Below are 14,924 nucleotides of genomic sequence, written 5' to 3'. Positions count from 1 at the left end.
TAATGCTTTAGGACTGTACAATCCAGCACTTAAATTAGCAGGTTAACACAGAAATAGTTACTGAAATTATATTTCTCTTCTGTTGAAGATTATATCTTTTTTCTTTTTTTAAAAGAAGGACTGAGTCCTCCAGAGCTTGCAGTCAGAATTACTCCTTGAGACAAGGGGACCGTAATGCCCAGAGGAACTATTCATGCCTCAGAATGATGTGGAGCTTTGCAAATCCCAGCCCTATCACAGTATTTGCACAACAGCTAACTAATGCTGCTGTTAATGTTTGCTTTTATCTTTTAACATGAGCACTTTCATAATGTCTAACATCTTCCCCAATTCTTTTAATCAGCAGAAATATTCAGGGGTTTTAGTTTTGGGGAATTTTTCAAAGTAGACCAGCTATCCACCTTTTTCCTTAAATATCTGAATCCAGAGAGGTGAGAAGAGGCATTAAATCTTGTTAGAGCTCTTTTATAGGACTGTTTGGTGATCTGGATTGCAGCAGAATTTTTTTAAAGTTACCTTTGCCTTCCAGGCAGCAGTTTATTCAGTAGCTGAGGAAGAGAGGATTCACTGGACTCTTAGTTATCCACTACATGGCAATTTTTTTGTTGGATGAAAAAATTTCATGTTTAAAGTGTCCTAATTCATTGTTTTCTGCATTTGATGGTGTTTATATTATATTTGCAAAATAGATCTACAAAAATATGCTGTGTTTTCCTTGAAATTGAGGATTTACTTTTATTGCATAATTTTTATGCCTCACACAGTGGCAAAAGCAGAATTCAGCAAAACCAGAATGCCACCACACACTCTTGTTAAACAGTTTCAATGCGCTTTCCTTACTTGTCTTTATCATTCTTTACTTCTACAAACAAATATGGTAGCCTTTAATTTTAAAATCATTCTCTTAATTTTAAATAGCTGCCTTCGAGTCTTCCAGCTGCCTGTCAGCCATTAGGACAGGGAAGGACAGCAAGGGTCGAGGGTGGCTGGAAGTGCTTGGTTCTGTACCGGGATAACCCAGATGGATTTGGAAGCAGGGAATTCAGGGGGTGAGCAGCTGTGCTCCAGGACTGATCCCTGTCCACTAGATGCCACTATTACTGCTCTGAAACGGGAACAACCAAGGGCCACTGAGGAAAACAACCAGGGACTACGGATATAAGCAAAATAAAATGGCAAAAAGGTTTTAAAAGTTGAGCAGAAGGAGGTTGCCCATCAGAAAGCTGCTCTCCCCCTGATTGCAAACAGCAGCTTTTCTGCTCAACCACTGCAGGATTTGCTGTTGGAAGCACTGGACTCATGGTTCCAAAACATTGTATGAGAAATGACACCGTAGAAGCCACTGCTGCTCTATCTGTATTATCTCTACCTTACTTGCAAAGTGAATATAAAAGTAGAGATACAAGTTATGAAAAAATGTTTTTAATAGAATATTAAAAATATGTTGTTTGCTGAAGACTTTACTTGTAAATGTTGAATGTGGATTTGTGGACTGTGTTGTTTGAAGAAATCTTCCTGGCATACAACTTAACATCCTTGTCAAGAAACAGTAACGTTATTTTATTTTATTTTTAATTTTTGACAAGGGATTTTGAAAAGGAACTCCATACTATGGGAAGCAGCAGGGAGAGAAGAATAAAATACTCTAACAATCTCCTTCATACTTCCTAAACATTTAACATCTGTGACCTTGAAGTTCAGTGTCTTGAGACTTTTGAGATGCAAATATTATGCTTCCCATTGGAAAAGGATTTAATCTCTCCAGTAGGCAATTCAGGCTCTTACTGTGGGTTGTAACACTGACCTTTTTATTAGTCCTGGACCTTATAGCACCTTAAACTACTAGCTAGGGGAAGGAGTGTGATGTCCATATTCAGTGAGAAGAAAGGATTCTTTTCTTACAGGAGGTTAAGTTGCTGGAGAATGATGCCCATTGAAAACATTACAGTAGGTTTTCTCATTAACTGCAAGAGCACAAATGATGCAAGCCAAGGTGGCAGAAGTTGCCATTTGACACACACCACTGGGTCTGAGGACTTTCTTTTTTACAGGAACAGAGCACAATCACTGCGGTGTGGGGCAAAACTTGAATTTTATACAGAGCTTTGCTTTAATTTGCTAACAATTGTCATGTAATTAGTGTGAGGAAGCTGAAGTGTGACTACTGACACTGGAGAGCTGCTCCTTTCTGGCTGCTGCAGGAGTTAGAAGAGCAGAAGAACCAGGTGCTTCAAAGGATCTGCTTAAAGGCTCCTTTGCAAAGGTCACTTGTCAGTGCCATGTGAAAGTTTCACTGCATGCAGATCTAAATAATTAATTACTGCACAGCACAATCTTTTAATTTACATATATCAAGCTTTCAGCTGCCTGCAGACAAACTCCAATATCTCTACCAGTCTTCAGACCTTTGCTCAGTAGCAAAAGATGCTCAGCAAGAATTTTTTGCTGGTATTACTCAAAATTGTGAGATGTCTTGGATACATCTTAGTTTCAGTTACCAGATTAGGCATACATAATGGTTCCAGGATGGGATACTTTTCTCTTCCCAAGGACAGTTTTTTTTTATTTTTTTTTTTCAAAATCAACAAACTGGTGCAATCAACTCTTCAAAACTGTTTCAAACTATAGGTTTTTGTGGTCTCTTTTTACATAATTCAGTACCTGGATGTCAGTCATGAATGTAACGTGGTACTTCCTCAGCAGGTAATGGAGGTCATATATATGCACTAATTCATGACAAATGGACAATAATAATGAATAATGATGGGTATTTTCCATTTCCTTTTAGACCTCTCTCAATGGTCAGACTTCCAGAACCTGTGTTTTGAATTGCTCATAGTTTAACCTATCAGCTGTAATTTTTTCACAAGAAGTTGATAAATATTCAATGTAAATATGTATACCATGCTACAGGAGGTTGTCTTTAATAAAAAAAAAATCTGACACTCTTTGAGATCTTATTGGGCACCTGAGTTACAGTAAATTTGTGTCCTTTAATCTTAGCATCTAACTCTTTAGTACATAAATATTTGTCGAAATTCAAGATTGTAGAATTTTATATTTCTGTTTCTTCTCAAGTATTAAGCCTATCAACAAAAGAGCCAAATGGATAAAGAAACATTTCACTATTTCCCTTGGGTGTATGGGTGTATTGTCTTCTTTGGAAACGAATCTGGCAGCTCTCTAAGAGCCAACATGAGCACACTGTTAATGCAGATTTTTCCTGGTCTAACTATAACTGTTAAGATATTATTATGGAAATTTCTACTTTTTGCTGACAGCAAACGATAACACCTTAATAAGAAACATGTGTCCCTATTGATCAGCCTCACCCTTCCCTCATTCTGGGCTTGTGTGAAGTGCAGATGTCATTTGCATGTTATGTTCCCTCTCCTAACACAAATTCAGTGAAAGTTCAGTGTAAGCACCCTCTCAGCAGCTATAGGCATACAGAGCATGGTGTTATTAAAGCATCACTCACTCTTTGAACTTCCTCTGCCCTGATATATCTTCTGCAAAATCTGGGAGCTTTTCCACTTTCTTTTTTTGCTTTGTGCCCAGCTTTGGACATTTCTCTCACTCTTTGAGGCCAGTTGGTTGCACAGCAGGGTCCAGAAGATGCACCATCTACTGACTTTCTGTAAATCCCACAGTGACTGGGATAGTTCATGGTAGACTAAGCTGGACATTTTAAAAATTAGCTGTAATTTAATTTAATCTGTTTTTCAAGTAAAAATGAGCTTTGTGCTGGATCTAAGCCATTTCTGACCCCACATCTACCATTTAGGTTTCTTGAAAGTAAAAGAGGGGCACTTTTGACAATTTTTCTTGGTAAAATGGCTTTCCCTTGCCTTTTCTTGCCCTGAAATCTGTGTAATTGAAAACAAGTTTATTTAAAAGATACCCTGAAAATTTGAATACCCAATCTCAATTTAATTTTTTAGGTCTTATATCTTGCCACAGAAACCTTATTAATTAAAAAAAATTAAAAAGTCAAAACACACGCAAAACAAAATAAACCAGCCCCAATCAAACAGAAAAATCTGGGAAAATTCCTACTTTTTTAGAAAAAGCAGCTGAATGATGAAATGTATTATTTGCACGACTCCAGCCCAACTGTAATCCCCGGCACAAAGATCCTCTGTATTTTAGAGCTGGTATTTGCCAACCACTCCTTGGGGCATTCTGCTCTCACTCCTCTCTCCTTGTGCTGCATTTAGCAGAGCCCAGTGCTATTTGTGGTTGCAGCCCCTCCAAAGCTTATTATGCCCATATTTCAAGTACAAAAGCCAAAGTAACTTGCAGTTTCTCCTTAAGCAGTCCCAGTGTTTTTTGGATAGATTGTATAATGCAGCTCAGGCTCATGTGCTAATTGTTAATTTTAGAATTTAAATGGGTTTTGTTCTATTCAAAGGAAGAAGGCTGAAGGTTTCTGAAAACTCTGAGTTTGGGAAAACGGTTTGGTCTCTTTTGGAGTTTGTGAGTGAATTAGCTCTTACATCCATGGAGATATCCTTAAATTATACTTAATACAAAAATCTTTCAATTTTGCTGAATGAGTATGCTTTTCTGGACTCTAAAATAAGATTAGAATTATTTTTAAGGTACATTATCTCTAAAAAATATATGGAATATTAGTTGTTCATGTAAACATAGATTTTGTAGTAATTGTTTGTAGCCAGTAATGGTGGTATTCCAAAGTACAGTTGGCTGTGTCAGGTTATGTTTCATTTTGAACAATCTTGTTCCTAAACACTGAGATGTTCTTCTGTTTCTTTCTGATTCAAAACCCTATTCCTGTTATCCATCCATTTACAAGTTGACTAATATTTATATACTTTGCTTATTTTCAACTGCAGCAGGTTTTTAAACAGAGATGAATATTTTAATCTGCTGTTAGGCTGCTTTTCACATTGCATGTCAAAAAACCAAACCCTATCTGTCTATGTGGTTTCCAAATTAAACCTAGTTTCCAATAGCAAAATTAGATTCAGATGTAGGGTTTTAATTTGAATTAACTTAATTTGGCAGTTGTAAGTGACAGGAGGATTGGAAAGGAGAAGAAAGAAAAAGTTGGCTAATTTCAATGAGGTATTTGTGTTTAACAGTGAGGGCTAATAATGCCCTTTTTCTGCATCCTGGTTTGGTTTATTTTCTTTTATGCCATTATTTGTGTTTAGTGAACAGCTGGGCCAGTAGTTCCCATTTGTAGTCTTTTAGCTCTGTAAAGTAGGAGAGAAAGTAATGGACGTTTGCAAATTAATGCTTACCCTTATTTTCTGCTCATCTGATGCAGTTCTCCTTTTGGAGCATAGATGTAGTATCAGAGCAGAAGTAATTACTGTGTTAAAACTAGGATTGCCGTAGAATATTTTGCTAATTAAACTTGTTGCATTTAAATTGCTTCCTTTGGATCACTATATAGAAGAGAACTATTTTGAACAATAAATGAAACCACTTTCTTTCTCAGAGACCCAGAATTGCAGATGGTCAGATTGTATGTGAAGCACCTAGACTCTGAATTAGGCTTTTGTATGAAAGGGAGAAAGGTAATTTGAATGTTTGAACTCCCTGTTCCTCCCACACATACACAGGAAGCTTGCCTCAAAATGAACAATTCTCTAAATAAAGACTAATAAGAAGCTAAATTAATTAGAAGGTGTGATTTGAAAAGACATTGATGAGAAGAGTCTGTCATTTCAGACAAATGGAATGGAGCTAAATAAATTAGGCCACATTAATATCTCATTGTTCTGTGAGAAGCTTTCTTTTATTGCATTCATTAGTGGGTACTTCTTGAAATGAGCCTTTACTACCCATTATGGATTCAGTTCTCATTTACCAATGCCTAACACACAGCTCCCACATTAAAAATGTTTCAGCAAATCCACATAGTTTTCTGCAAATTAATATTTATATTTCTGGATGCTGCACTTCTTATCCACATCATAGCAGGCACTGAACATTAAGATTTTCTCTCAGTGAATTGTCAGTAAAGAAGTCTTACATCTAAAGATTTGGGAAGCAGAAGTCTGAAAATACTTCATAAAATAAACTGTATGCATATCTCATACAATAGGATATTCCTCCAACTAATATTCTTTCCAGTATTTATTTATTTTGATAGAAAATATTCTGTCTCATGACTTCAGTGGTCCTTTGATAGCTTTTTAAAGTGTCTTTTAAAAGGTTCCTTCAGTGTATAATTAGGATACATTGGAAATGCGCATCTCATCACGCCCTTCTTCCTCTCAGAAAACGAAATGTGTATTTTTCCTTTTCTTTTTTCTCTTTCCTGCAGATGGAATATTTGGGAGATGTCAGCAAGTGCCAGTAATAGACATCTATAAATATGACATTTCAGCCCCTGTTCTGCAGCACCTGAGGATCATCCTGGAGCAGCTCTCACACAGAGGTACAGTCAAAACTAGAGTGGGGTTAGATGCACTGGGCTTACAATTATTTGTGCTCCCTCTGAGGTGATGTCTCCAGAAGTTTTTGAGCACATTTGTGTTTCAGCCCTGCTGGTGCAGACTTTATAAAAGGAAAAAGCCTTTGGATTCACTGAATCTGCCAGGAGGACCTGGGGAAGCAATTCCAGGAGAGGTGCTTCCTCCCTGTGTAGCACATGTCTGTGACTGACACTGCACTAGAAAATGTTAGCATCCATGAATGATGGTGTCACATAAATAAATCAGTAGGAAAGGAAAAAAGTTTGCCTTCTGCACCACAGCATATTTTAGGGTGCATGGGCAGAAAACACGAAACTTCCAGTTAGCTGAAAACAGTTCTGAACTTTCTAATAAACTCAGATAAATTATAATTCTTGCTCTGATTTCATTACCAGCTGCAGCTGGTCCGTTTCTTTTAATTTTTGTTCACCTTTCCAATGTTAATCTCTCTGCTCTTTCCAAAGCGAGAAAGGATTTTCTAGCTTTTGAGTGGCATAACTTGAACTAACAAATCAAAACTTGAATAAAGTGAAAGCCAGTAAGGTGAACAAACTTTTCAGATACTAATACATGAAATAAATATCTCTTGTAGATGGTTACTGAACAAAGATATATTTGTAATCCAAGTTGCTCCAAGAGTATTGTTGCAATGTTTAACTTTGCACTTGCATCATCTGTATGGGTGTTTGTACCTAAATGTTTTCCAGTTACAATCTTGATGACAAAGTAGTAATATTGTATTAGTCTGAAGCTAGTTTAATTATGAGAAAAAATTGGTTTCTCAGAAGTTTGGGACCCTGCTTAGAGACTGGACTTCTATTTGGGACACTCATTTTGAGCATTTAAAAATTTTCCAGGGATTTATTTGCTGTCCAGCAGCCCATTCAAATGAGACAAACTCAGCAAAACTTGATTGTAGTAACTCCTGCCTGATTAACAGTTACATGTGAATAGTACTTGTGGGTCTTTCACTTGTCATTTTCTAAAGGCTAAGTAATGCAAGCAAAGTTATGAAAATACTCTGTTGTCAGGGCAACATTGTATGAGTGAAAAAACTTGTGTCTAGGTTCTATTTGAGTATAGTGAGGAAAGAGAGGACACATTAATCTCATTATGTCACCTAAATAAATACCTAAAGTGATGATGCACACAGGGACAGGCAGCAGTTATTTGCATCACCTGAATAGGTCAGGTATCCTATGTAAAGCTTCTCCTGTGAGGATGTCAGAGGTCAGAGACCTGCAGGAGACTGATATCCTTGTGAAGGGAGCAATCAGAGTGGGATGGGATACCCCAGGCCATCTCAAAGGATGCTCACCTGCCTCCATCTCCCTGCTGACCATAAGATACTGGTTAGTTCAATGGAATTCATGTGGCCTCCCTTTCTAGGTGCTCCTCTGTTCAATAAAACCACCCTTCCTAGCACTTTTGTTATCCATAACCCACCTCCCTGGATTTAACTTTTTTGTTGCAGAAAACTGTAGTATGCTTCCTATAAGGAAATGTGCACGTTGAAATTTGGTCTTGTCTCATTGTTTCTTATAGCAAGAAAATGACAAGGAAAACACAGATGGAAGCCGTGATAGCAGTAAAGGACTTTTGCTTTTATCTGCTTTACGAGTTGCATTCAGAGATGCACACACAAATGTGTGAATTCAAACCTTTGCAAGCTGTTTTTGTGGTCTCTAGGTATCCCAATGAAGGGAATCTTAAATATATCTATGAAACATAAGAGAATGCTGGAATGCTCTTGCTCAAATCATTGATGTGATAAAATAACTTTTTCTTTTACTCTTAGTATCTTGCAGATTTTGTCTAGTGGGGACAGAAATATGAAAGGAGTAGAATCAATACTATCAAATTGATGGATTACTGACATAAGGTTGCTCAGACAAGACTCTGCTGCTTACTGGTGCTGTCAGATGTAAAACATCCAGCCCTCAGGTCGTGTTTTCTGGCTGTGATGGTCACTCTCACAGTTAATGCTGCTCTCCTGCACATGGTGTGCAAAATGGGATAACCATTTCTGCAGTAAAGCTAGACAAAGCATTGTCAGAACTGCACTAATATTTCAGGCAGCTACCAGAAAGGGCATAATTTTTTCAGAGGTTTAATTTCCTTTATTTGTGTGATACCCTATTCTTGTCATCTCCAAACAACTTCTGTCTAGCTCAACTTGGGGGTGCCAACCTTCCCTGGAATGGATAGGGGACAGCATCTATTTTCTACTTTCTGTAAACAGCAGGACAGTGTTCCCTTGGAAGACTGTACAGTTGGTGTTATGATTAGTAAAAATTTTAGTAATGCCTATGTTGAAACCTTTCTATTTTTATTAGATGTATATGCAGTTAAGGAAGAAATATTCTGAGGGTAATGAACTTGAGTGGTCTTCTAGGTTCTTATTTATTTACTTTTCTAGTGTGACTTGGTTTGTCTATTTCATTTCCTTCATGATGTATTCTTGCAGAATTACTAAGATCTTCCTTTTCTTCCCCAACCCTGAAAATAGTCTGTTGACATCTATTTCCATAGGATTAAAAACAAAAAGGCAATAGAAAACCTTGTAAAATGTACATTCTTTTTCATCCCTCTTTGCTGACTGCTTGTAAGTGGTGCCTATGTTTGAATCATGGCCCAAATGGAAGAGTCTGTGGTGAGATGTATAAAACAAAGGACAATGTGATGTGAATAGCAAATAGAATTTGTGACTCTGCCAACTCGAAATGTTTACTACAATGGGGAAGAATAAGACAGAGGCTTAGATGAGTGACACACCTGATGATAATCTATTTAATAAAGGACTTTGATTAAAATTGAATTCAGGTTTCATAATGATACAGATTTTATGTCTTCTTTACACATTGAGTCTATCTTTGTCCACACTATTGACTGGGTAGATTGATGATAGAAATGAATGCCTTGGAATATTAGACAGTTCCCTACAAAAAAAAAAAGATCTGTTAGCATTCAAATACCGTTGCTCATGTCATTTTCACTCACACTGTCCTTGAGTCCTTCAAACCCTCATGAAGATTTTCTGAAGGTTCAGTGTTTATAAATGGGTCTGTCTATATGGGAAAAACCCTTCTCACTGTTGCTGAAACATGACAAATCACTTTCTGAAGCTGATGGTATTTTATATTATAATCCATAATAATTTATGAGGAATTGAAATATTTTTCATTGTCTGATATACAGGACAGGCAAAAGGATGCCATGTAGGTGGGTCTGAGTCATTTGAAAAAGGAACTGAAGGAAGTATCAGTGTAGAGGGGGAATGAGTAGTGCCTGAAGGAAAGGGAGATACTTGCCCCTGTGGTTGGTCTGCATTCTCTTGTCCAACTTGGAAGAAGATACTTTATGGCATATACAAGAATGATAAATCATGTGTGCATTTCCTGGTTAGAGCTAAAATGCAGAAAATACGTTTTCCCATTTTTTTTAACCTAAGTACATAAAATTCATTAATTTTTTTTTTTGTTTTCTTCTTGTCCCTACAGTAGTCACATTTGTATTTTAAAGGCAAAGTATTCACTAAAAAAGATTCTTAACAAGGTTGTGGAAACAGTTCCACATTGATTATTGACCTGTAAATCAGACCCATGAAACAATGAGATAGGAGAGCTAAGCATGGGACATCACAACTCAAACATCAAGCATAAACAGTACTTGAAATAGTACCAAAAGCAACAATAAATGAGAACAGCAGTAGTTTTCAACTTGCATGCTCCAAGAGGCATTTATGTGTGTTCCATGGAATTAGAAATGGTACCAGTGGTTAGAAATGATAATGTGGTGCTAACTCTGTGAGTGTGCAGCTGCCACAGCAATGGGCATTCCTTGTGGGAGGAGCTCAGAGGGGGAGGCTTCCTTAAAAACATCAGGACAAGAGGATTTGTTTGGGATTCTGCCTCTGAGAGAGGGCACTGCATGTTTAGGGAAAAAAATGGAAGAAGATTCCAAGCCCAGAGAAGTATTTTGGGTGTTTGTACCTTCTCAGTGCTGTGCCCGTGGTGTCTCCTGAGCTGGAAGTTGTGTTTTTGTGTTCCCTCCCTGCTCTGTGGCCACTGTTTCTAGCACAGCTTGACAGGTTGCTGTGTAAGGAAAACAAAGTATGTTAGACTAATAATCAGTATATCAGCTTCTGATTTATGTTTTACTCAAAATGTAACTGAATTACCTCTATTTTCACTTTTCTTCAGGAAATGGGTAGACTGACTGAAAACCAGATCAGTTATATATATTCTTTTTATATTTTTATGGGAACTGGACTAATTCCTAAATAATTTCTCAGTATGCTTGCTGCCACTTAATTTTTTGCAATAACACCTTCTTCAAAATGATCGTTTAAAAGAAAGCAGTTTATTTCACTCTGTTATGAAGAAAGTCCTGCTTAAGATATTCAGCTATCAACAGTAATATTCAGAGAACCAAAAAGAGTAGGATGTGCCTTTTAAATTCATGTAGCTTAAGTCAGCAAGAAATTCTGGAGAGATTCATGGACTGTGGAAATAGGCAACATATTTACAGATTATTGGAAAAAAATAGTATTTTCCCTCTTGTTTGCTTTCTTTGCAATGCAGGAAGCTCTTAACAGGGAGAAAAAATTATCTGTCTTAAATTAATTCTAACTGGTTAAGTGTAAGGTGATTAATATAACTTTGCTAGAAATAATTTTATACTCTTACAGCAAATTTATTTAAAAAATTGAAATGATTTACAATCAGTTAACTTGAAAATTGAAATGAATGTGACCTGTCACATATAGCTTGTGAATTACAAAAGGGTTGCTAAATATTTTTTTCACTCAGGACTATTTTTCAAGAAAAAGTATTATTTTTTTACTCCAAGAAACGTAAGAGGTGAATATAAATCGTTATAAGCTCAGTTTTGAAATAAACTTAAAAGGAATAGTGCAGTTCTTGCACATATTTGTGAGGTGATTATCACATCATTATGGAGGAATACAGAAACCTGAAACCCTGAGAGGTAGGAGAAAGCAGGTTTTTCTTTAAATTGAAATATTGATATAAATGAAGGCAAACTCTTCTTTGGCAGAGAGCAGTGTGTTTACATCTAATTTCCTGGGCATCAGCCTGCTCCAGACATCTGTCTACGGAGGAAATTCTTCTCCTAGATGGCTGCTGAAGCCAGGAATTGAAGCATAACTCCCATGATGAGCTACAGCAGAGGAACTCAGCTGGGACTGGACATATTTACCTTCTCCTGGTATCACTGTCACACTGCCTTCCCTTTTTGGCTCAATGGACAAAAACGTGCTGAAAAGGTTGCAAAAATTCCTGCCTTTGTTAAGTGCTGAAGCACCACTGGCATTTTTTGCTCTTCAATGACATAAATAGAAGTTCAGAAAAGAATGAGTTTCAGAAAAAGCAAAAATATTTATTTACAGAGCAACAGATCCTGTTTTGGACACCCATATGATACACAGCACAGAATAAAAAATCCCTCAGATTTTATTTTTTTTTTCTGTTTGGTTCCTTGTATGGCTGCTCTGCTTACCAGACATAATCTGACATGGCACTGACTTGTCAGATACCATAAAATATAATTGTGAAAAATGATCTTTTCAGGAAATTGGTATTTATGAAGAATGCATTGGAATAATGAAAATTATTATAGGAGTGAAACAGATTCCATGTATCCTGGGAAAGATATTAAAAATTACAGAGGAAAGCTTTTTGCAATGTACATAATGTTTTGTCTGCATTCACAACACCATTGTGTAAAGCTTTTTGATTTTGCATAATTTGATTTTTTATTTTTTGGAAGACATTGTGATAGCACCACATTCTCTTGTTTAAAAAGAATGACCAATCAGAGCTTTTACTTGTGCTTTTGATAAATGAATACATTAACTAATATGGTTGGTACAAAGGAGAAAAGGTCTGCATGCTCCTTTGTGTCATGTGTTTACCAACTAGCAGTGACAATTATATCAAATTCTTTGTGGCCAGGTAACTTTACAGATCTTCTTCCAAAAGCAACTTAGAAATTAGTGATAATATAATGCAAATATCTGAGGCTGCTGATCAGTTTCTGTCTTGCTTTGTTTAGAAGATCTGTGTGGCACCTCTTGGATTTTAACCTTTGCATGTCTGTGCTGGCTCTTGTGCAATTTGTTCTTTTTGTGATCTTTGAAAACTGAGGGCTGTCTTTGTTTCTTCCTTCTGTGGAAGAAGCTGCAGATGCCTCTTGTTTTTCCTCTTGGACTTCCCTGAGCAAGCTCAGCAGGCATCCTCTGGATGGTTCTCAGCATTGGGTTGAGCAGCAGCTCAACTGTTGAAAGTCTTTGTATTTGGGATGTTCATGAATGTGTTCAACTGTTAATGGGCACAGGGAGCTCTGAACTTCATTCTTTCTCTCTTAGGTTATTAAAAAAATTAACCCCTTCCACAGGACCTTTGGGCAAACTCCAGGTTTGAAGTGATATAGGTATAAAACATGTTTTTAAAACACACTTGGAAATGCATCAATCAAATTTCAGTTCATTATCAGTTGTTCCCACACTTGGAATGTCAGCAAGTCTCAATTCAAGCATGAGATTACTTCTTTAGGTGCTATATTCTCTAATAACATCACTTTTGGAAACCATGAATAACAATATAGCATATCCAGACTAATTATGCCATTTTCTACCATTAATCTGTAATTATAGCCTATTTACATATTCAACATAAGACTATTTTGTTATCATTGCACTACCAGTGCTTTTTTTTTTTACTTGTTTATTACTAGGGAATATTTTCCTTTTCTGTTTCTATATTCATTGCATATCCTTATCTGCAGTTCTAATCTCTATATGGCCTCATGTTCTTTTAAGAAGAACATGAGGCCATATAGAGATTAGAACTATATCTGCTCTTAATGACAGTGTTTGACATATCTTTTAGTTTTTTTATAGGTACTCTAAATTCTGAAACTTTTTTGCTTATTTATCAAAGTCATTATTTAATTTGTTAATACATAACTTCAGTGGGCAGATTTTGTCCCTCGCACAATCATGATAAGATTGAGGCTTTACTTTGTTTTAGTAACAAGTGAGAATTCCCACAAAAGTTTTTTTTCCCCCTTTCTCTGTAGAAGAAGTAAATATATATACTTATAAAATATATATACATACATAAAATATGTTGGTGGCTTTTTATTTTCCTCTTAAGGTGTTTTCATTCTTTACCTCATGGCTGTGGCAGAGTGCTTCTGGCAAACGTAGCAGTTTTCTGTTACATTTATTTTTAAATTCTACATTTTCTTTTTTTTCATGCTGATTCTTAGCATGTACTCACTACATTTCAGGCTTCCCCTTCTGTTTTGTTTTGCCTATACATGGATAGACAAGCAGTTCATAATAATAAAATTGTAGTATCCCTCCAGTATTCCATAACTCAGTTTTTCTTTTACGGCTTCTCTCAGCCTTAAAATGACAAAAAAGGAGTTTTCCCCCATTTTTAGTCTTTACTCCTATTGTTGTCTGGTTTCTAATTAAACATTGCATAGACCTGCACTACATTTTTTTGCTAAATATTTTCCAGTCTTTTAGGAAGTCATTGAATGTTCTTCCTGCTTGACTTAGCATATGTCATGCATATAGCTATTAAACTACACTTTGTTCTTTGCCCCATTCTGAGGTTTTTATGGTTTTCCTCACATGCTGTATTCTCACATTTCTTTAACATGGTAAGACAATTGATTTTCTTTTCCTTATTTTTAGCTGTGAGCTACTCAACAGCGCAAAACCTCTGACTGGGAGAGAAAGAGTAAGGCTCCTGAGTCTGTGATATTTCAGAAACTTTTCTTTTTATGTGGCTCTTTTGAAGAGCTAAAATTTCTGCCTGAACATCCTCCAGTTCTTTGATACATTCCTAGAAAGCTGTGTTGAGTCTTTAGATGTCCTTCATCCCTTCTTCAGTAGAGAAAGTAATGAAATGAAAAGACTTGAGCATTCCAGCTCAGCTTTTTCTAATTGCTGATGAGTTTCAGGACTTTCCAGGTAAATTCTAACTGAACTTTGTTCTCTTCTGATAGTTTTATAGTTACTGCTACTTATTATAGTGTTAAACATTGAGCTTTTCATTGTGTTTGTAGTTACTAGGTTTTAGCTCATAGTCACGTCCAAGAAGTTGGAAGGATTTAATACCAGCCAATACTGCAAAATAGTGTAAAACCTAATTCAAAATTCTACATGGCCAAAATTGTTGTTCACTCACATACTTTCTCTCTTTACAACTCTCCATCATAAAGTTCTGTTCTCTGTGAAATTCCAAGTTTCCCATTTGATCTGCAGCATAAAAAACAAATTCTAAAAGTTTGGACAATTGCTCTTTAAATGATAATATTTAGAGTCTTCAAATGTATTTGATACTTGTCACCCATAAATTTCTAACCTAATAGAATGATTATATTTATCAGCATTTCTGAAAAAGCTCTCTATGTATCCTAACTGTAATGAGTTTC

General features: G+C 36.3%; 1 protein-coding gene across 1 annotated transcript in view; it reads left to right on the top strand.

Moving 5' to 3' along the window:
* PTPRN2 (protein tyrosine phosphatase receptor type N2) overlaps positions 1-14,924 on the top strand; it is a 630,571-nt gene that overhangs the window by 152,674 nt on the left and 462,973 nt on the right. The window contains exon 3 of the mRNA XM_064385950.1: positions 6,302-6,415. Coding sequence (XP_064242020.1) covers positions 6,302-6,415 — 114 coding nt within the window. The remainder of the gene's footprint in view (positions 1-6,301; positions 6,416-14,924) is intronic.

Source organism: Passer domesticus, chromosome 1, assembly GCF_036417665.1.
Source record: "Passer domesticus isolate bPasDom1 chromosome 1, bPasDom1.hap1, whole genome shotgun sequence".
NCBI classification, from domain to species: domain Eukaryota; kingdom Metazoa; phylum Chordata; class Aves; order Passeriformes; family Passeridae; genus Passer; species Passer domesticus.
Note: the sequence above shows the minus strand (reverse complement) of the source record. Positions and strands in the feature narration are given on the sequence as shown.